Source organism: Cuculus canorus, chromosome 4, assembly GCF_017976375.1.
Source record: "Cuculus canorus isolate bCucCan1 chromosome 4, bCucCan1.pri, whole genome shotgun sequence".
Classification (NCBI taxonomy): domain Eukaryota; kingdom Metazoa; phylum Chordata; class Aves; order Cuculiformes; family Cuculidae; genus Cuculus; species Cuculus canorus.
The window spans coordinates 56,165,836-56,186,987 of NC_071404.1; the positions used below are offsets into that span (position 1 = coordinate 56,165,836).

Sequence of the window (21,152 nt, forward strand, 5' to 3'; positions counted from 1 at the left end):
CACAATGACTAAAACAACAGGTTTGTAAATTATGTAAGAATCCTATTTCACTTCACAAAAGGGGACTCATCCTCTCAAAGCAGCTGAAAGGAAAGTAGCAACAACTAAATATCCCCCTGCTATGTCTATGAAAAGTGTGTTCTCCCATCAAGAAGCAGCCATGCAATCTCACTTGGTGGGAATGCAAGCGCTCATACTATTGTATATTCTGCGTGATCTCAAGTGGACAAAACCATCTGTCCGTTTGCTGTGAAAAGGATCCCCATGAATCCCTTCTCATGGATCACTATGGTTTCCTCTCAGACTAGCTAGCTAAACTCTGTCACAATAAGTCTTCCTCAAACCACTTTTAGTCAGCAGCTTCAAAGGGTTTAGACTGAGATGATCAGTCATAGTCTAACAAGAAGAGTGTGTCTGAACACAATCCAATACAGACATGCGAGTAACCCTCGTTGCTGTCTTCAGTAACATAGATTAAAGAACATTGAAGGCAGTCAAAGACACAGACTGCTTAGGCATCCAAAAGAAAGACGACAATTTGAGGAGATATCCATCTTTGTTTGAAACATGTAGTCCTCAGAACCAGCAGGAATTTTCACAAAGAGCCAGGAAAACTTTGGCTGCCTTAGTCCCTATCCAAGTTCCATAATTAGTTAGACAATTACAGTTCAGATTATGGCAACGTAATAATACTGTGTCCTACCAATCTTTTTCTGTAACCTTCCACACTTTACAAGACAAACACATATACGATGGGAATATGTGGTCACTAGGCTACTAAGCCAAACATATAAATGCCATGCCTTAGGAATAACAGAAATCTGGGATTATAATTGAAGTCCAGTTCTTGCAAAATACCAGTCCAAAGGAGGGACCAGAGTTCATGCCCTAGCTGTTGAGCTTACTGCTCTGCCCAAAGCAGGAAATCAAGAGGTAAAGGACTGACAGCAACATGATCAAGCAAGGAGGGATGGTAACAGATTTTGGAATAAATTAAGTCCACCTCTGTGCCATTAGGACCTCAGTATCAACTTCTACCATAGACTGTTGGTCTTGATACTTTCACGTTTCAACAGTGATAAATAATATGCAGAGTGTGATATCTCCTGTGGGTTTCGAGGAACACTGCTACAGCAAAGGGGAGGCCAGCATGCACACGTCTTTCACACTTCTGCTCATGCAGTATTACTACCACAACAGGACCGAGCCATGTAGAACTGGGAAGAGTCAAGATCACTCCATCGCTCAGGGAACAACTTAATACCAGTTCACACTAGCCTCCATCCTCCTATAAATTCTTCCCTTGTCAGCTCCACATATCAGGATAAAACCCACTGTGAAGAGGGCAACATTTAGGCTATGTATTCTTACTACCTACTGTTTTGCAGGAGAAGCTAAGGGTACGCAATGACTACTTGCCAATACACATCATCTAGGAGACAGCCCAGAAATATAAGGGGCATTTACTCCACCTTGTGCCACCATTCATGTCCATGGCCAATGTGCCCCTCAAGACGTTAAATCTGGACATCTTAGATGCATACAAAACGTCTACAAAGTGTGTTTCAGTAGAAGACATCCCACAGATATATCACATTTTTTTACTCTTGACATCACTGCGTCTGCTAAGCTTTGAGAAGTCCTTTTAGTAGTTTACACTTCAGCTTACCCTGCTGTCATCTGCTACACAGACTGAGTGAGTAATAAGCGCTGAGACTCTCTAGAATACCAAATCCATCCCAGGTTAACCTTTCCCAGATGGTGCAGAGAAAAGCTGTATGGATAAACGTTAAAAGACTATTTTACTACTTTTCCTTTTAAGAAGATAGCCTAATAAAGAAGAATTAAGGATTGACAATCTTGGGAGACTCTAGGAGCAAACTAGGCACCTTGTCTCTACTATGCTGTATTCCTCCTCACTTACTCTGGTCTTTGACACAGGAATTTTCTTCTCAGTATGGATGTTTCTTTTAATAATATAGACTGAGATAATCTCCCCTCTGCTAGCACACATAGAAGAAAACTCCTTAGTTCAGATGCTAAGGGAGCTGACTAGGAAAGGTACCCTCCCAGATTTGTTGTTTGTGAACAGAGAGGGACTCGTGCGTGAAATGGTGACTGCTGGTTATCATGGCCACAGTAACTACAAAGCAGTTAAGAGTTTCAAGTCATTAGCAATAGGAGAGAAACTGCCAGCAAAACTTCAACCCTGGATAAGGGAAAGCAGACTTCAGGGTTCTGAAGAAGCTAGTCAGTAAGGTCCTCAGGGAATATGCTTTTGAAGGTATTGGGATCCATGAACATTGGTCACTTCTAAAGAGCCATCTCTTAAAAGAGTGAGAGCAGTTAATTCCAAAGCGTTAGAAGTCAAGCCAGTATGGCAGAAGACAAGCATGGGGTCTTCTAGAAGGCAAGTGTAGGGACATTGTAAGCAAGGACAGGCAACACAGGAGGACTACAGAAATACTGTTTGCCACTGCAAGGAGAAAACCTGTGCAGTCAAAGGTCAATTAGCATTCAAGCTGGCCAGCACTGTGAAGACAAGAAAAAGGGATTTTTAAATATGTTAACAGAAAAAGCGGAATCAGAAATAATATTGGTCCATTATTTGAAGAGATTGGTCACCTCACAAATAGGGACATAGACAAAGCAGAGACAGTCAATACCTTCTTCGCCTCTGTCTTTAACACTGATAATAGATTCTGAGAACTCCAGAGCCCTGTGTTGGAAGACTATGACTGAAGGGATGATAAATTCCCAGCTACCATTGAATTTGTTCAAGTCTTACTGCCCCAGCTGGATGCACATAAATCTACAGGGCCCAATATGATTCATCATTCAGGGTACAGAAAGAGCTGTCCAACGTCATTGTGGAACTTCACTATTTTTCAACAGTCTTGGGAGTCTGGAGAGGTTCCAGTTGACTGGAAGCTGGTAAATGTTGTCCCAGTTTTCAAAAATGGTAAGAAGGAAGACCCTGGTAATTACAGGCCTGTCAGTCTCACTTCAGTGCCTGGTAAAGTTATGAAGGATATTCTAGGAGTTATTGTAAAACACTTGAGAGACAATGTAGTCATTGGACACAGCACACATGGGTTCAAAAGGGAAAACTCCTACTAAACCAACTTAATTCCCTTTTATGAAAAGGTCACCCATCTAGTTGATCAATGGAAGCCAGTAGATGTGGTGAGTTTGGATTTTAGCAAGGCTTTTTGATAATGTGTCTCATAATATCCTTCTGGGAACGCGTCCAGTACAGTAGCTAGATAAGCCTGTAATACATTGGGTGAGCAACTGGCTGATAGTTTGGGCTCAAAGTCTTTTAGTAAACGGGGTTACATCAGGCTGGAGGCCCGCCAGTAGGGTTCCCCAGGGAACCAGATTCTTCACCTGGGACAGCATAATCCTGGTTATATGCACAAACTGGGTGATGTTGGACAGCAGCCCCACTGAAAGGGATCCGAGGGCCTGGGTTAATGGCAAGTCGAATATGAGTCAACGTGCTCTGGCCGCCAGAAAGGGCTAACTGTGTCTTGGAGTGCACCAAGAACAGCATTAGCAAGGCAGTCAAGGGAGGCGACTGTCCCACTCTACATTGCACCAGTGCAGTCCCACCTCAAGTACTGTGTTCAGTTTTGTGTGCCTCAACATATGAAGGACATCAAAGCATTAGAGCATGTCCAGAGGACTGTGACCAAGATGGTGAAAGGGCTCAAGGGCAAGACCTTACCAGAAGCAGCCAAAGTCAGTTGGTTTGTTCAGCTTGGAGAAGGCTGAGGGGAGAATTCACTGCAGTTTACAATTTCTTTAAGACAAATAGTAAAGGAGGAGGTGCCGATGATCTCTCTCTGGTGACTAGTAGTAGGACATAAGGAAATGGAATGAAGCTTCATCAGGTGAAGTTCAGATTGGACATTAAGAAAAAGCTTATTCAAGAGTGTGGTCCATCACTGTAACAGGCTTCCCAGGCAAGTGGTCATGGCACAAAGCTTATCAGAGTTTCAAGGAGTATCTGAATGACACTTAGTCGTATGGTTTAGTTTTTGGTAGTCTTGCAAGAAGCAGGGAGTTGTTCTCAACAATCCTTATGGGTCCCTTCAAACTTGAGACTTTCTGTGATTCTACAATTATTCCAGATTTTGACAGGCCAGACAGGGATCTTCGATTTTTTCATACCACTGCACACAAAGAAATTTGTAAAATATGGTAATATGTAAAATGTTAATTAATGCTTCCATAAATAAAGGGAACACTTAGATTCAGCAAATAATGATTTTTCAAGCACAGCAACAGGAAAGTAGGGAATGGGAGAGCTAGTTCAGAGTTAAAAGAACAGCCCGAGCTGAACAGAAGGATCACCTCTTGCACAAATATGAAACCCTACTTGAGTAGAAAAACATGCACATGCCAAATTCAGTCATGATGGTAAGGAAATTAAGATGAAGGTCCAGCTGTTTAATGAGTCTATTCTTCTTTGCTATCCCTCAAAAATGACGTTTTGTACACTTCTGCAAGACTTTTAGTAGCTTTTATCTAATCACTTCTAAACAATCAGCAGTGCTCAGAGCAATACTCAAAGTGTGTGAATTATTGAATTGATATGTGAAAATGTGACTCAAAGATAAATACATTTAATAATTTGTACTGTTCAGACTGCCCCCAGGTGCAGCTAGAACTCTTACAATATTACAGAACAAATTCTGTATTCCTAGAAATAGATAAAAACAATGTTCTTGGTCAGAGATTGGAAAGAAGAAACGATAAATGGAATGGTAAATAAAAAATAGTATTTGTATGACAGAAAAGAACTACATATTAATGCTAAAGTAGATGATAATGTCTGCATATGAACAGGTACACACAAGAATCCAAAGGGAAAAAACAGGGCCATACAGCTCTCGGATTCCAGAATAACAACTGATTACAGTTAAAATCTGTGGGACTATTAATGTGCCCAATGTAATGTATTTGCACATATATCAGGTCTGATTACTGTCCAACACAATTCCAGTTAAAGGCTACTTTCACCTACCATCAGTTAAAAGTAAAATAATACATGGATATCAGAAATTGTGGTAACACAAGAAACTACACAAGTAGGTGATCTGAGATGGCACTGTCAACCTTGTCCACCTGCTCAATTAAGAGAGTTCTTCAGGGTTGAGTTTGTTTTGTTTTTTCAAAGAAAAAAAACACTAAAAAACATTCCAAATTATTTCAGTTGCAAACCGATGTATTTGCAACTACTTTAACGCAACGATTCAACGACCCAACAGAAGAAGAAAGCGCTACCACTACACAAGATCCCACTTCAGTATCCTCAGAAAACAAACATCCAACTGCCAGCAATGACACTTTGACAGATTCCATCTGATTATGGCCAGTTCTACTGATCAAAATGGAGCACTGACAGATGATTACCAAAATGAGGAAAGAGAGGAAGACATTGGAGAGAAAGAAATTTCTGTTTGTCAAGACAGTAACAATTCAAAATAAAGAATACTTTGTACTTTAAATCTTTGTCAGACATTGGTTAATGTATTTATATCAATTCTATTTTACAGATGGAAGAACTCAAACATGAAGATGTTCTGCCCCACCTTTACAGTACTGTAAAGGAATATAATCACAATAAAGAACTGACAATTACTTGTAATTCATTAAGCACAATGTTTCCTCTAAGGTACATTCATTTCAACTTGCTAAAACAAAGCTTTTTTCAAGGTGTTTCCAGAGTGTTCCAGTCATTATAATACACATTGAAAAGAGCTTAATTTCTCCTTATTTTCCTAAAATGGTCTGGACTTGTTTGGAATACATCAACAGACCTCCTAGCAGTAAATCAATTTCAGAAGAACAACAAAAGGTGAGGATGTCAGTCTTGCTTTATTTCTCCGCTATTGCTGATGGTTCAGTTTAAGGCTCATGCTTCTTCTTAACCGGCCACTTTAACAGCTTATGTGTTGCCTCTTAATTGAATGTGCTATAAGAAAGTCCCCCTTCTGCACGTTATGAGGTGGCTCAGCCTAGAATTCAAACTAAGGAATTATGCAAAGCTGTCCCAAAGTGAAATCCACGACGGTCAAACGTAAATACTAATCTCTCTTCACTAAGATTAGTCTCCCTGCACTAAAGAAATACAGTGCACTTACATGCTTGCTGCATTGGAAATACACTTCATCTCCACATATAGAAACATTTTCAGCCTTCTACAAACAAGGCTGTCATCATTACAAAGACATCAACGCTGAGTAAGTATTGACAATGGCTGTCTAAGCACTAGTTCATTTTGAACCAATACCATGCCATTGTGCCTTTCAGCCTCTCTAGCTCATCAGTATTCTGTGCAACTACCTTCAGGAACCACTTGGGAAACATATCCAAAATGATCCTTTCTTAACTGTGACTTCTTCATAAACACACAGATAGCTACAGTGAGCACCATGATCCATTTCTGTGATTCCACTGCACTCATTTGTAAGCGCTAACTAAAGACACTTCCCAAGCCGCATATTATTAACTGACACAAACAACTATCAAGCCGCCAACAGGACAGAGAACAAAGAAAAGCAGAGTTCAGGCTCAGCACTGCCAGAAGGACCACTAACAATAACCCCACTGTGGTCTACACTTGAGTTTGTCTGCATAGAGCGCACCTCCTAGTGAAAGGGCCAAATTATGAGTCAAGAAGTAATTTTACTAAAGTTAGAGACAGCTCTCCTGACTGAGAAGTGAGGAGTGTGAAATCAATAATACATTAATGAGCTCAATGTCAAGCTGAATTGACAGTTCTCAGCATTTGACCCCTTTCAACTGGCAGTACCCACTAGCACAGTGGCAGAGGTGCAAACATTAAAGGAACATTTGACAAAAACCAAGAGAAGAGTTGACAGTTCAGAAATTCTCCAGCCAACATTTAATACCATTTTTCATAGTGATGTCATTGGGCATTATCTAGATGCAAACTCTGTGACTGGAGAATATTAATATACAGGCTACGCAGTTTATCCTTTTAATCCCCTGCAGCCATAATCCTATGCTCAGGTATCAAGGCTTTCCCTAAGAACCTCAAAGGAATAGGAACTCGCTCAGAGGATATGGGCACACGGTCAGAAGGAAGAGGAGGGGTGCCTTCAAGCAGTTGGTTCTCACATTCTTAAGAGATTATTAGAGGCGCTAGTTAAAGGAAATCTCTCCTCAACTTAAGATGCATACACTTTGACTTTCAGCACTGCAGCCCTCCATGAAAACCCTATCAGGCAGCTGAAGCACTGATACATAAGAAACCTTACATTATTTCCTCGCAACACAACTAGGAGTGCCAGGCCTTCATCTGTAGCCAGGTGTACTCTTGCCCTTACAGACTGTACATGATCTTAACCACAGAAATATCTTTGTAAGAGTTTATTCAGTATCCTTCAAATTACAGGGTGCTGTTCTACTTTCAGGCATGCATAGTGAAATCTGTCACTGCAGTGGCAGCCACACCTTTGATAAGAGAATATGGTCTCCAATTCTCAATATATTTCCCTAGTTTCAAAACTCATTCCGCATCCCGCATTATCTCCTCTCACCCAGTTTTAGAAAAGATCTTTTAAATAGTAATTTTTCAGCATAGTCTTAAGTACAGTGTGCTAAGAATGAGTTTACATTCATGAAAGGAACCTCATTTACAAGCTAAGCTTTTAATGGATACTTGTGGCAACATTTCTGTGCTATTATATTCAAAGAAGAGGTATTGAATATAATCAAATGGAAGGTAAAAATTTAATTTTTCTTAAGACAGCATAAGCCACAAATGGCAGAAGAGCAAAGGCCTTAAAACTACTTTTCTACAGCCTTTCTCCCATGATGTTTACAGCTCTTGCACTATAGCCCCTTACTCCTAGGAGTAATAAATCTCTTTTGAAGAGCAGGAAGAGACAAGTTCATGAGCTAATTGCTCAGAGGAAGCACCTCCCAGGCACCAACAGACTGAAGTGCTACCAGGAAATGGCACCAGCCAGCTATTTCAGTCAGCAGAAAGCAGTGGATCAGACACCTGGCTTTATGCAGGGTTTCTCTGCTGTAGTGAGCTATATTCTATATTATGTCACCGTGATTCGGCAGGCAGCCTACTGTGTGTCAAAGTTATGGCACAGTGTGAAAGACTACTAAACCCATCATACTGCTATGTTATAGAGACGGCATACTGCATTAAAGAGGATCAAAGAGAAAGATAATCTGATACCCTTCTTCCTCCCCTCAACACTTCTTCAGCCGAAGCTTGTAAGAGCCACAGAAGGGTACGGGGAGCTACTTAGGACTCATGCTCATCATTATTCCCTGAACTGCCCCCTTCTCAGCCTCATCAAGGGTCTGCGAATTTGTGATCTGCTCTCCATTGTGAGCCCAAAGAAGACCTATTAGGAAAGTTAAACAGCTATGAAAACGAATCTGCAAGTCCTATGCCTAAAAACTGTAAATTTAAATTCCTAAGCACTTAAATATACAAATTGTTAAAGAAATATTCTTCAAATATACTTGCCCGACACACAATAAATGCATGATGAGATTTATGCACAAAATTAAAATAGATGGTAGTGCTTTTAGTTTAGTCTGTGTTAGGCACTAGAACTATCTCCTCCTTCAATTCACCTGTATGCACTCTAAAGAAAACTATACTTTTATACTGAATTTCCTGCTCAATTTTTAAGATGTTGTAGGGCAAACTATTGTTGCTTAGAAGCTACACTACTTCTTGGTAAAGCCTGTCTAAGCAGAAGTCGCCAAAATCATTGCATTAATTCTCTGAACATTCTAAAAGAAAAAGTAACAGCCCAGTTTTACCACCTCTGTTATTACTCTCTTCACATCATTTACTGTTCCCTTGTCCTACAAACAGCTGTCATCAAACCTTTGATAATTACAAGAACATGTATTTCTAGTAAAAAGAATTTACATGGGTGTATAGCAATTTCATCTTTCTTCAAAAAACTCACCAGGCGTCATTATTTGTTTCAAAGCTTTTCAAGCACAAGAAGAAACAATTCTCCTTAAACATATATGCAATATTTACAACTGCATGTAAATGCCTGCTCCTATAAACATACAACTGCATGTATAAACAAGAATCAATTTAATACAGCCACCAAATAAAAAGAAAAAGAAGACAAAGCAGGGGAGAAGCAGGAAGTATAAGAAGTCTTATAGTGTATACCACAGACAACACTGTTTTCCAACACTTAAAAAGCTGAGACAATGATAAGGTTTTCTTCACGAACACGAAGGATAGGAAAAGTGGTTTACTTCACAAGTAAGGAAATTGCAGCTTGCGTGCCAAGGACTAGGCAGCCTATGGAATTATTTTAGTAGGTTATTTTATCTTAGGCACATCTACACAATTTTCTTGCACTACACATTTACCTATTTGCAGAGAAGCACATTTTTAACCAATTAAACTATTTATACGCAGTTGCTGCACTTAATCACAAAATTAAGGCAGAGCCAACAACTTGTTGAGCCATGACTGACTGGAAACTGCAGCTGTGAAACACGTGGAAGGAAACAGCTGACCACGGCCTAGATACATTCGCTCTAGGGCCCAGAAGCATGAATATGATCTCCTGAGGAATCAACCTAACCTGTATTTCTCAAGTTGTTCAAGTCCATGTAGAGACAAAGTAGCTATATTTCACAAAAAAAAAGGTGCATATCAATTTGCACTTTCAAATTTGCCACTCAGTTCTGAAAATCTGTCCCGACTTTTTTTTTACCTAAGCTCTCAAACAGCTTCTTCTGCTTAACTTAATCGCATGAAAAGACCCAAGCAGATGAATTCAAGCAGGCACTGCTCTCCTGTAAGTCTAACCAGTAAAAACATGACAGTCCACAAGCTTCCAATAAGCATGCCTGCAGCATCACGTTCACTATTGTGTATTATCTAACTGGAAGCTGGAACTTAATTGCACATGGTGAAAAGTGTTTCTTCCAGTCTGTATTCACCTATGCTTTCTCGTGTCTTCTTAATAGTTCTAAGTAACCATTTTCCTCTTTGTGGCTGACTCAGGAAATCAACTAAAACAATGAAGTAGAAAAGTCTTCTGTGTGGAGGAGCTTTCCTGAAGAGGCTGTAGTTAGTGATATGACTCAAGTTCTGAGTGCATTAAAGTAAGATGGACGATTTCACAGGCTTGGTAACTTGAACATATTAATTACATGATTCTATCTGCTAAAATGCCCTATAAAGACAACTTTAGTCAGCCATGCTGTTCTCAAAGCTGGCTGGTTTTACTGTACTTAGTACATGAAAAATAGACAGGTAGGCTGCAACCTAGAATTTAGAAGGGAGTGAGAAGTAGAGTGAGTGCTCTAACGCCAAAGCCGTTGTTCCAGAAGTGAGCTTCTCACACTGTAGGTCTCACTACTTGAACTGCTTTGGCACCTCAGCAGTTCACAATGGACAGCTGCCACATGGAAGGAAATATAAGAACATATCATATATGTTCTTATATAAATAATCTCATATTACACAAGAAGAGTTAAAGCAAAGTATCAGACCCTCGATATGCCTTGTTTGACAAAATCATGCAAGTTCAATAAAATGGAATTCAAGTCATTGAAAAACCTTTTGTCAATAACAATTTTGTGGCCAAATCAACTTTTGTTATAACACTGACATCAATAATACTACAAAGGACAGAAATCTGGTATAGGCTGCTGTCAGTCAGTTCTCCTTTGAGCCACATTATGTTTCGTTTGTCATGCTGCACACCCTATTTCCTTTACCCAGAGGGAAGGGAATTAAAAGGTCACATCTTAGGCAATAAAATATATTTAGCTATTCTGTTGGGAGAAAACAGTATCTCTAATCAGTCATCCAAACAAGACAGACTGCTCAGAAGGTTGCATGCTGCTGCACATCAATAAACATCTTTATCTAGGAACTGAAATAAAAAACATCAAACTGGTAAAGGTATGAAAGGGGAACTCAAGTCCTGTCAGAAAAATTACAAAATTAGAGCTGAGCACTGCATTCAGCAAACAGATGATGCAGACATGGCAAAAATAAGTAATGCTGGGAGCTAGGTTCAGATCGCACAGTCCGGAATTTTAAGTAAAAAGGAAAAACATTCAGATACTTCCTACATCTCTCTGTATTTTCCTCTGGGTCTCTCTATCAGTAAACACTTAAAGTCAGCTTCTATTTTCTTTACCTCTTCAGTCTTTACAGAACTGCTTCACCGTAATCAGAATAAAAAAAAATAATACCCTGCTGCTACCTATTTTGGGATTCTTTTAATCCCCAAAATCGATTTCTCCACCACTCTTAGCCTAATAACTAACTGAAATGTTCTAGAAAACAGTCCTTACGGAATATACAGAAATAAGAAAGAATGACTAAATTGCACTTCCACTGCATGTCAAACCAAACATTAGGTGCTCAGGGAGACTAAAAAAGTACTGGGATGCTAAAATAAAATACATTGATTTTCACCATTTGTGCTGCTAACAAAACACATAGAGCAGACTCATCACCTTACTGAAGCTGTAGAACACAGTTGTCGTGAATTACTATACTCGGAATAAAACCAACTGGGATTCCCCATTCCCCCATAAAACTTTGGCTTGTGGCATTTCATGTCCTGAACGAACAAGTTTATATATACACACCTACACCTAAATGAGCTTTATAACCTGATCACAGCAAATTGCGTAGTGAAACAGGAGGTACTTCAAATGCCAAAGCATTAAGCTCTTTAAGACTGGACCAGAGAATCAAGACAACATGATTACAAAACCAGCAAAAAACAGCTGGCTAAGAAAGAAGAATGATTACAGTGTCCATGCCTGAAAACAGTTTGAAGTCACGGATATGTGAACACAAGAGGAAGAAAAATGCAGTTCTCTTGATGGTAAAAATACAAGAGAAAGAGCAAAGGGACAAACATTGTCCGTGGCACAAAAGAAAAACAACAGTAAATTCGTTTAGTCAACTTCACCAGGTACCCAGCAGTGAACTTTAGCTAATGCTCTGGGGACAAAAAGGGGGGAACAAAGAAATAAATCCCGTAAAACATAAAACCCCCATTATTTTACATGCAAGCTATATGGGCATATGTACTCAGTGTATCATAGGAGTTGGAGATCAAAAACATCTCTTATGTTATGTGATCTATCCTTTCTCAATGCAGAATTAAAGAAGCATATGGCATCTACTTACATAACACTGCTTTTTTTTTTTTTTTTTAAAAAAAAAAGGAATACATTCATTATAAAAGGTCTTCCTCAAAACAGAATGGGGAAAAAAAAATTGCTTCCCAAAACTGGCCAAAAAGGACATGCAGAATGGTACATAATCATCTGCCAGCCTTCCTGCTGACCAAGTTTGAACTTTCTGTACTAACAGACTTGACTCCTACTCCTGCCAACATCATCTTACTCCAGAAGCAGGCTCCAAGGACTCCATACAGAATGAGAAAACATAGCAAATGACTCTAAGTGTCAGAACTTCACCCCTACAATATTTAAAGGATCAATTCACTAAAACATGCAAGCATACGTTAATTTCTGTTGAAGTCTACAAGTTCACAGTATACACATGAATGTTGTCTGCAAGAGGAGCCTGAACAATCTCTGAAAACCTAAGAATTTTTCAAAACCCTGCTGAATCGGGTGTATCCCTGTTCTTTCTGCAAGTGTTACTCTTTCCACAAGAGTATAATTCTTGGCACCTGTTAAGAAGTACCAAGCGCTGCACTTGACTGTTCCTCATAAAAGCTGATTATGCTGCCAGGGCCATTTGAAGGAAGATATAAACATACAAAATCGTTACCTACACACCAGTATTTGTTGTCCATCTTTTACAGTAGATAAAAAAATAATTTACAATCAATAATAAATCTAGCAAAGGAAAATTAATTTATTATGCCTAAAATTTCAGCCACTCAATCTGCCCCCCAGTTCTATGTGCAGAAGGCTAACTGCCAGCAGTGACTGCAGCGCTAGCTGCAAGCATGGGATTTAAACTGGCACTCTTGTTAGAGCTGAGGTAATTTAAGCGGAATGTCAGCATGCATTTACTTTCCTAACTTTATTACTCTGCTTTAAGAGGAGAAAGAATGGCTGCTATTGTCATTTTTTAAATATTTATAAAACCTTTTATATCTGTTCTAGTCCTGCAGAATGAAAATCAAACCAATACCTCCTCACCTTGTGTTTGTTTCACAAGAAAACAAAAAACAGTTATTAGAAAAAAACACATTTAGTGAAAATCAAGTTTCTAAGGAGATAAGTGACCACTCTTCACTCCAGACAAAGTTTAAAGCTGCTGTTGAATTAAGAGGAGCTACATGTGGACAGCTCTGCAAGCTACAGGCAGTTGTGAATCTGACTGCCTTCGGTATCCAAGCCATTCAAACCCAGTTCCCTTTCAACGTGCAAATTCCTACCATGGAGAGCCACAAGCAGATAAACATCTCAAGCTAATGGTATCCACACCAGTTGTATAACTTCGATCCTAAATCAGAGGCCACATTTTCAACCTCCTGTCTGCAGACTGAATTGCCCTGTCTTCTTTCAGTAGGGGACAAAGTAATCTATTTTTAAATAATCTTTATTTCTCTTTAGAGAATAGGATGATGGAAACTGTCTTGTTGGCTGTTTGGCAGCGGCCTTTTCTCACAGCATAGGGATGCTTCAAAAACCACCTCTGCACCACAAAGGCTTTCCAAAAATCATCTCTAACAGACATGTATTTTATTGTTACAGAAGCCTGGGGAAGAAGTGTAGAAGCTGAGCAGAATAGAGTAGCAAAATGGAATTTCATGAGGAAGTAACGAGGCAATTTACTTCTTGGCTTCACAAACAGCAGGCAATACCTGCATTTCTATGATACTTTTCCTATTAAACCTAACGCCTTTCTGAACGCAGCAGTCAAAGTCTGTAATAGTAACATCAAGTAAGAAAATCAAAGCTCATCGCATCCAGTCACCAAGCAACTCTATCAAAGTGACCCAAATAAAGAAGCAACAATTTATTCACTCTGTCCCCTCCTGCTCTGCCCATTGCCTGCTGTTAGGAGGCAATGCTTGGGCGGTGGTGCCACTCAGCCGTTGTTCTCTCAGTAAGGCTCCCAAGACAATGCCATTTTGAGATAGACACCTGTCCGCTGGCAACGAGCATGAGAGCATCAACTCATTTTAAGCTGTCCAAAATCAGGCTATCACATGGCAACATCTTTCAGTCACTACAAAACTTGCTTCCAAACTGAAATAGCAACCCAGAGGTGAAAAGCTCCATATCGCATTTCTAATCCCCATATCAGCTAGTGTTATCTGCAATTTATTTTATTTCATAGTGATTCATATAAGTTCTTCTGATCTTACACATCTTGCTCCATTGAAAATACAGATCACTTTGACTTTCACCTAGCAAGTATTTTTACAATGCACGTGAGAAATATTCTATTGCTCATTATCTGTTTGATAAAACATACTTCTCAAGAAAAAAGGTCAGATAAAAATTGGTATAATGTGGAGCTCTAGTGGTAGTGGCGAAGTAAAGCAGCACATAACACCAACTGTGAAAAAGTAGATATTGACCTTTAGTATGAAAATAGAAAGCATTTTAACTGATTAAGCATGAAAGAAAAGGGACACAGCTTGGCATCAAATAAAACAGTATTTCAGGCTCACAGAATACATCTTTGCATACAACTTGACAAGAAACTCTCATTTTTAGCGCACAAACTTGAATCGTGTAATTTACTGCAGTTAAGCAACAGAAAAACAAAATAAGATCAATGCTGTACCCACATGCTAGTCTTAAAGGAAGAAATTTACATATAGTACAGCAGGAAACCAACATTCCTTACCAAAACTAGCTAGGAGTTGAGTAATCCTACATACATTTTTAAAACAGTTCTAGTCATATATATCGCCCTTTTCATGCTAGCCATGGTAACTCCTAGATCAGTCAGTAAACACTCTGCTCTCAGCTGTATCACCAGCAGTGTATCACCAACCACTGCAGTCAGTTTTAACACTTAGATTCGGTAGTGTGGCAGGAATTAAATCCTATACTAGAAAATTTCCTTCTTTTTACACACAGTATTATTACACATTCTATTGGCAAACACAATCAGCTTAAGTCTTGTTGACAGTAGATGATCCACTCGTAAAGTAGATGTTTTTTCATAAAGGGTGGCAAGAGATGGAAACCTTACTGTGCATCTAGTGTGCTTCATCACACAGAGGACGCTGGAATTCCTACATCACCCTGTGAAACACTGACATTATTCTCTTAACTTTTTTCAGAGCTAAAACAATACTGACAGCAGGCTGTCCAAAAGCAGCACCAAAAACACCAGAAACATTGCAGCGTGTCTGGAAGCGGGGCCTCCTAAGAAGAGCAACATCACTGGTTGCATAAACATGCGCGGTTTTGAACTCTCAATATTTGACCTGCAATCCTTTCCTAGTGTAACCGCTTTCATCCAAAAACGCGACTGAAAAGCTCTTGTGGTAACTCACAATGGACTCTCCACCTCTTTCAATCTCTGTTACAAGTTGTTTGATATTTTTCCTAGGAACTTTTGTTCTACTTCCCAAGCTGAGCACACAATGCCCCGATTCAGTACCACTCATTTAAGACAGAATATATTTCTTCTTGCTAGGGTAGATCATTAGCTTGATCCTACCAAAAGTTTTTAACCAGCATTAATTCCAATTAGGTACCACAGTAGAAACAGAAAATTCTATGCTTCACACGTTTTCCACCCAAGGTGTTGACTGAACAGCCATCCCCTGGATCCGACTTGCATGTATTTGAAAGACACAGGGTGCCAAACCCCCCAGAGGTCACAAGCCTCAGAGAGGAGATTCCCAAGCTGTTACCTGGTGGGCAGTTGCACTCTGGAGGCACTTCTCTCGCTACTCGTATTCTTGCTAAGTGCTCGTAAGTTTTCTGTGGGTGAGAGAAGAGACGTGAGGGCAGAGCTCACTTCCCGGAGCCCAAAATCCCAACCCGTGCAGCCGCAAAAAGGGATGTACCGCTCTTCCATAGGGTGGGCAGCCAGCCACGACTTCTTTGCTTGGATTTGACCCAAGGTGGCTTCTCCACCATCACAACAACAAAACCAAGCTGGACATCACCATCTCTCTCCCATCTCCACCACGAGTGACCCCCTTCCCTCTCGAGGCTTATTTTTACACGGGAAATGCAGGGAGTGAGGATGGGGCTCAGCAGCGAGTTGGGGATGGGAAAAGCTACCCGGAGATGCGCAAGAGGGGGGGAAAAAGCCACCCGGAGATGCGCAAGAGGGGGGGGGAAAAAAGCCACCCGGAGATGCGCAAGAGGGGGGGAAAAAAAGCCACCCGGAGATGCGCAAGACGGGGGGGAAAAAAAGCCACCCGGAGATGTGCAAAAGGAGGGGGGGAAAAAAAGCCACCCGGAGATTCGGGCTCACTTTCTCCTCTTCTCCCCCTCCTCCCGGCCGCGGGGACGCTCCAGCCGCCCCACTCCTCGCCTCCCACCGCATCCTCCATCCCCGCAGCCGCTCTCGTCCCGCACACCTGGGCAAGAAGTCGCTCCACTTTCTCCTGCATCATCGCGTTGAGCTGCTCCAGGGAATAGCCGGGCAGCGGCGGGAGCGAGGCGGCGGCCGAGGAACCCCCTCGGGAGCTCTCGATGGCCGCGACTCTGGCTTGGAGGTCGCTTGTCCGCAGCCCCAGGTACACGCAGGAGGCGGCTGCCAGCGCCGAGAGGAGGGCGGCCAGCACCGAGCCGCAGCCATCCCGTCCTGCGGCTCCTCGGCTCTTCCCCAGCATGCTTTTACACCCTTGAGCTGCGGCAGCTTTGATTTCCTTTCCTCCGCCCCCCATGAGAGGCGATTAGTTTGCAAACAGCGGGAAAAAAAAAAAAATAACAACGACAAGAAAAATAACAGCGACAAAGTAGGAGAAAACAAGGCAAAAGAATAACGTTAAAAGAAACGAAACGAATGCGCTAAGTAGAAGAAAACCCCGCCGCCGGTTGGCGCAGTTGGGAGGCGAAGCGCCGCACCGCACGCCGCTCAGCCCCGCGGCGGGGGGCGAGACGCCAGGAGCCGGCAAAGCAGGGCTGGGTGCGGGGCGAGCCCCCGCGGCTTCCACCCGCCTTCGGAGGGAGCAGCGTGCTCTGCAAGAGCTTTGCCACTTGTCAGAGCGGTTTTCAGGAGCGGGGCGGGAAGAGCCCCCCCCTCCCCACTCCGCCTCCCGTTCTCCCCCCCTCCACCCCCGCAGGACTTGTTGCTCTTTCCCACCCCCCCACCTGCACGGGAGCCGGCAGGGAACCCCGCAGACTTCCTTAGGATAATTTATTCACCTGGGCGGGGTGGGGAGAGGTCTTTGCATAATGCATGCGAGGGGTATTAGGCTGATAATACCCCCCACCCCCAGCGTAAGAAGGATGTGGAGCCGTTGGAACGGGTCCAGAGGAGGGCTGCAGGGATGATCAGAGGGCTGGAGCACCTCCCACCCGAGGGCAGGCTGAGAGAGTTGGGCTTGTTCAGCCTGGAGAAGAGAAGGCTCCAGGGAGACCTTAGTGGCTTTCCAGTACCTGAAAGAGCTGCAAGAAAGCTGCGGGGGGGCTTTCTACAAGGACACGTAGTGATAGGACTGGGAGGAAGGGCTTTAAATTGGAGTGGCGAAGGTTTCGACTGGACATTAGGAAGAAATTCTTCACCATGAGAGTGGTGAGGCACTGGCACAGGTTGCCCAGGGAAGCTGTGGATGCCCCATCCCTGGAGGTGTTCAAGGCCAGGTTGGATGGGGCGTTGAGCAGCCTGATCCAGTGGGAGGTGTCCCTGCCCGTGGAGCTGGAACTAGATGATCTTAAGGTCCCCTCCAACCCAAACCACTCTATGAATCTCTGATGGTATGCGAGGGAGGCGCAGGGGCATTCTGGTCCCGGGCACGGGGGGTGTCTGTCACCGGGAGGCACAGGGGAAGGGGCTGCAGGACCTGCCCTGCACTGCCAGTGGAAGTTCTGGAAAACCACACTAATTTACAGCAGTTTATGCCTGGGCTGGCATCCCCACGGTGCAGGCATAAAACACGGAGAGCGATCTGTCTTCTTGTTCTTTTTTTAGAGCACGAAGGATAAACGTGTATAACTCAGCAGCCAGCTCCCCGGTGGGCACACACACACACAACATGAGGGCTTGCTTCCAAAGGAGTGGCGTGCCCCAACTTCCCATTGTATGGAGTCAGTTTAATTTCAACTCATTTTCTTTCTGTTTGTTTATTACCAGGTTGCTTTTTCACTATGTTCTGCGCACCAGCCTCTTTTCATTGCTTCTGCTTTGTACGACTAGAAAAGAAACGTTAACATCAAAAGAACTGCAGGCATGGCCTGGTGGAAAGGTTGTTGGGTTCTGTTTCTCTCCCCTCTGCCTCTTATCTTTCAAATGATGCATTTACCTGTTGTAGTTTCGTTCGTGTCTGGGCATCACAGCAATACAGCAACTGGTGTGGCATTTCTTGTGCCCAGCAAACTTCTTGAACCAGAGAAGCCTCTCAAAGGAGGAACAGAGTTTGAAGGAACATGTAGCTTGCTTTGTTTGGCATTTACATTAATACTGACTACTTAGAAGATATAAATTCTCGTGGGATGAAAAAAGAGACTTGTCCAACTATGGCAGTTCTCAGATAAGACTGAGTGCTGGTTTGTACTACAAATCAAGTTTCCTTATGGAGCCATATTTGTGTGGGGTTTATTACCTATTGTTTCCCAAGTATTCAAGCAATCAAAACTGCCATGAAGACATGGATCCAAAAAGCTTTGTGGGTTTCAGTACAATTACTTGGATTTTGAATAAAGCTTACCAGAAGTTCATAGCTAGTCATTTATTCCTCATAACTTGTCTTTCACCCTTCCAGGAAAAAAAAAAAAAGCCCTAAAAATCATGGATTCTAGTCAGGGAGAAGAACTCATGGTTACATAGCACTAAGAGATAATTTCTTCATGATAAACCGTTAATAGTTGCAATGGACAGTTTGCAAACAAACTCCTCCAAGCAGCACATACCTTATGATCAGGATTTGTGAATAACAGCTGCTCTTTTCAAAATAAGGACTTGCTCACAGACTATCTGTTGGCAATGAGGAGACAAAATGGTATTTGGGATGAACAATCTGACAGAAGAAAACAAATAATACCCACATGCTCTTATTTGGTGCATAGCATGGGCTCCCTGAGCATGGTATGAGCAGTACCCAGGGTGCTTCTTCGCCGCTGGCAGACCCACAAGGCACTGGGAGCCATCGGCGCCAGCTCCAGCACTTAACATTACCCCCTGCTGTTAGTAGCCAACACCATCACTCAACCCTGCTCGTGGTGACATCCAACAACGCAAAGCTGTAAACCCTTGGGGTGTGATTACCCTCTCCAGTTTATGCAGGGGGTTACCAAGGCACTGCTGGGGACCAAACGGATGCCAGCACCCTGCTGCTCCTTGGACTGACCTCAAGTGGGTGCTGCCTCATCTAGGCAAGGGTGAAATTTCCTGCTGGGATCAGTTCTTCTTATTTCAGTGCAAATATGGACCTTCTCTGGTCTCCGTCTTCAGACAGCTGTGTACCCATATATCAATATGACCTGGCTCAATGTTTTGCTTGGCCAACAGATGCAGTTTTTCTGTCCAAGCATCTTTCTGTCCCAGAATCATGCTATCCATTTGTTTTAGACAAGGCATATTCCACAACAGAGATTAAATAGCCTGAGACTCATACTTGCCATTGTGAAGATCGCTAAATGAGCCAGATCACCATGTTTCTGTGGGGCAGGATGAAGAGCCACTTTCCTACTGGGTAGCTTTTCTCATGATAGATGTTTTTTATTCTGAAGTGATGTGATGACAAACCTGTATTTTCCTGTCTGGAACAAACAGAAAACTCTGCTGTACTAGAAACAAAGCCCAAACCAAGCAAGAACAACTTTAAAATATCATAGAATTATAGAATAGTTAGGGCTGGAAGGGATCTTGAAGATCAAGAAACTGTTTTCATCATTTTTTTCTTGCAATGGGTAGCTAATACTTCCACACATTTGAGAGAAATGTTAGCCCTGCCTGGTTTCACCTCTGAAAATAGAAGAGGTTCAGCCATTCCTTGTGAATCTGTCTGCTCACACATACCCTCAGACAAAAGGAAATGATGAAGAACAGTGGGAGAAGAAAGACTAGAGCCAAACCTTTCTCACTCCAGCTTAATGCTACATTTTTCTTTTTGCTAAAGCTTGGTTCTTGCAAAGGTGTTACCTAAAAGTTTTTTAAAATGCTTAGAGATGACAGAATTTGAGAATAAATGATCTCAGATAGCTTTTCTTTGAAGTGTTTTCACACAAAAATAGAAAAAAAAGAGCTTTAAAGATGCAAATTAGCTGTGTCCTCTTCTTGCAGAAAAAAACATGGTTATTTTTCTGATGAAGGCATCTTTATCCACCTCGCAGCAAGGCTGGTCCCAAGTAGACTGCACTGCACTACAGAATCTGAGCAGCAAGGTAGCTTAAGCATGTCTGCTTAAAGGTAGCACATGAGTTGTTTGTGTAAATGAAGAACATAACGCAGCTGGTTTACCTGTTATAAAATTTTCTGGTCACATCTGCTCAAATAGAGTGTTAAGCAGCTGTACCCTCCACCTTCAGTTACTTGATACCATCAAGTGGACAATTGGTAGCTTTGCAGTACACTATCCCCATCTAAACACAATAGACTGGAGATAAAACAAGTAAAACCTTGCTGCTTTTGCTGGCTTTCCATAAGCAGGAGGCAGAGTGAATCCAGGATATGTGTATGTTCTGTGCCAGTGAGCCTGCTTCTTATTTTGCAGCCACAAAGATGCCAGAGTCAAGAAGGCATCTACTTAGGATCATAGCTAAGATTGAAACCAGATTGCTATAGCGCTTTTTAGAATACTATCCATGTAATGAAAGAAAAAAAGCCAGTATTTCTTACCTTTTTATTTGTGAATATTTATAGGTTTTGAATTAGAGAGAGTAACTTGGTCTAAGGAGTCAAACTCCTACTCCAGGAGTAAACCAAATGGCTGCTCACGTGAGTGAGCAGTAATTTAACTGCTTGCAGCCAGGAAACGTATCTCAGACATTGCTGGTCACACTTAAGAAGATATACC

At 42.0% G+C, this 21,152-nt stretch overlaps 1 protein-coding gene across 1 annotated transcript in view; it reads right to left on the minus strand.

Annotated features, from left to right (window-relative positions):
- COL25A1 (collagen type XXV alpha 1 chain) overlaps positions 1-17,131 on the minus strand; it is a 321,366-nt gene extending 304,235 nt beyond the window's left edge. The window contains exons 1-2 of the mRNA XM_054064743.1: positions 16,554-17,131; positions 15,876-15,945 (exon numbers count right to left, since the gene is read on the minus strand). Of these exons, the coding sequence (XP_053920718.1) occupies positions 15,876-15,945; positions 16,554-16,862 (379 nt within the window). The 5' untranslated portion in view covers positions 16,863-17,131. The remainder of the gene's footprint in view (positions 1-15,875; positions 15,946-16,553) is intronic.
- Positions 17,132-21,152: the final 4,021 nt, after the last annotated feature.